This window comes from Limulus polyphemus, unplaced genomic scaffold (assembly GCF_000517525.1).
Source record: "Limulus polyphemus unplaced genomic scaffold, Limulus_polyphemus-2.1.2 Scaffold8331, whole genome shotgun sequence".
In the NCBI taxonomy this organism is placed as follows: Eukaryota; Metazoa; Arthropoda; class Merostomata; order Xiphosura; family Limulidae; genus Limulus; species Limulus polyphemus.
This window is the reverse complement of record NW_013673941.1, coordinates 12,749-14,416: the sequence shown is the minus strand read 5'-3', so window position 1 is coordinate 14,416 and position 1,668 is coordinate 12,749. Positions and strand designations below refer to the sequence as shown.

At 30.8% G+C, this 1,668-nt stretch overlaps 1 protein-coding gene across 1 annotated transcript in view; it reads right to left on the bottom strand.

Moving 5' to 3' along the window:
- The window catches only part of LOC106475269 (neuronal calcium sensor 2-like), a 9,098-nt gene extending 8,311 nt beyond the window's left edge, over positions 1-787 (bottom strand). Inside the window, exon 1 of the mRNA XM_013935967.2 lies at positions 752-787. Within this exon, the coding sequence (XP_013791421.1) occupies positions 752-787 (36 nt within the window). The remainder of the gene's footprint in view (positions 1-751) is intronic.
- Positions 788-1,668: the final 881 nt, after the last annotated feature.

Sequence of the window (1,668 nt, the reverse complement as noted above, 5' to 3'; positions counted from 1 at the left end):
ACAGTTACATTAAATATAAATAAACTGAAAAATGTCCTCATTATAACAGTTACATAACAAAGTTTATATAAATAAACTGAAAAATGTCCTCATTATAACAGTTACATACAAAGTTTATATAAATAAACTGAAAAATGTCCTCATTATAACAGTTACATAAATGATACAAATGAAACACTAACTTATTTCTTTAACACAAAATAGAGGGAAGCCAAAGACATGAATTACACATCGAAAAATGTCAAGTCTTCTGTTCTCAAAGCAACAACAACCAAAGGTATCAATAGACAGGACCAGACATTTACAGACAAATTACATTTATTAACACACGTAACACATTCAATATGCTGGATCATCAATTGGTTCATGCAATAAACAAAATGATTTTACTTAGAAGTCATTACCTTTATGGTGTAAATAATTCCTTCTACCCTTCAGATGTGATAAATTATTGCTTTTAAAAATATTAAATTTAACATGCACGCTTTTAAATATCTAAATCATAACTCTCGTATTAAATTTAATGTATATCTAACATCAGCACGCTGTTTTCCTTTCAGTTATTTAACACAATAACAGTATTGTCTGAATAGTCTGTTGTTCTCACATTATTCCTCTAACTTCTAAGCCTAGAGTACGACACCGAGACATTAGTGGAACATCAAGGCAATGTGAAAATGTAATTATTTTAGAGTATCACCTAACAAGGATTATCCCAAACTGATCTGAATGAAACTTTATTGTATCCTACCCTGTTACAAATAAGATCAAACTTCTTTACATACATTATTTGCTTGTTGTAGTTCACGAATATGTTACATAGAACATAATCCGCTATTTGAATTCTGTGTTTGTTTAGACAAATGCCTTTTAAATGTGATATTCACGTGATCCGGTGCTATTCTTCTCTAACACATGGTGATTCGTGTTTCAGTTTTCAAGGTTGTTTGGATGTGAGAAATTATTAATCACTTTGTCGTCACGATAGCTACTTAATGACTTACAAATTTCTACGCACAAAGAACCAGTACTCTGTCCGATCAATAGGTCCCCAGAAATTTGTCTCCTATTCGCTAACAGAATATCAACGATTTCAAATTGTTCCCTGTAATCTAGCAGCATATCCAGAACACTAAATATTTAATGTCGCTTTATATACATTGGATCATCTACACAAAACTCTGTACATTTATTTGTGATCTGGACGCAAGAAATAAGTCTTACTGTTATGTAGAATATTTTATATTAAAATCTACGATAAGTTAGATATTCGCTTCATTCCAATATTCTCTCTAATGAACTTTTTTCTAAATCACAACAACTTTATAACAATGTTCTAATAAGCAATAAATTGTTTTCCAAGTCTCTGCTAACTTTATTTTTACATCGTGTTCATATATACAGATAAAGTGGTATATCTAAGAATATACGCACACTGATAAAGGGAAATTAACTGAAAATGCTCAGATCAAACATGAAATATTAATGAATAAATTTTCAAGATGTAGAAAACTTAGCTGCCAAAAATTAGTGAAAACAGATACCAACACAACCACCAAGATTTAGTGAACATAGCTACCAGTTCACGGACACAACAGTCAAGATTTGGATATAATCACCAAGATTTAGTGAACATAGCTACCAGTTCACGGACACAACAGTCAAGAT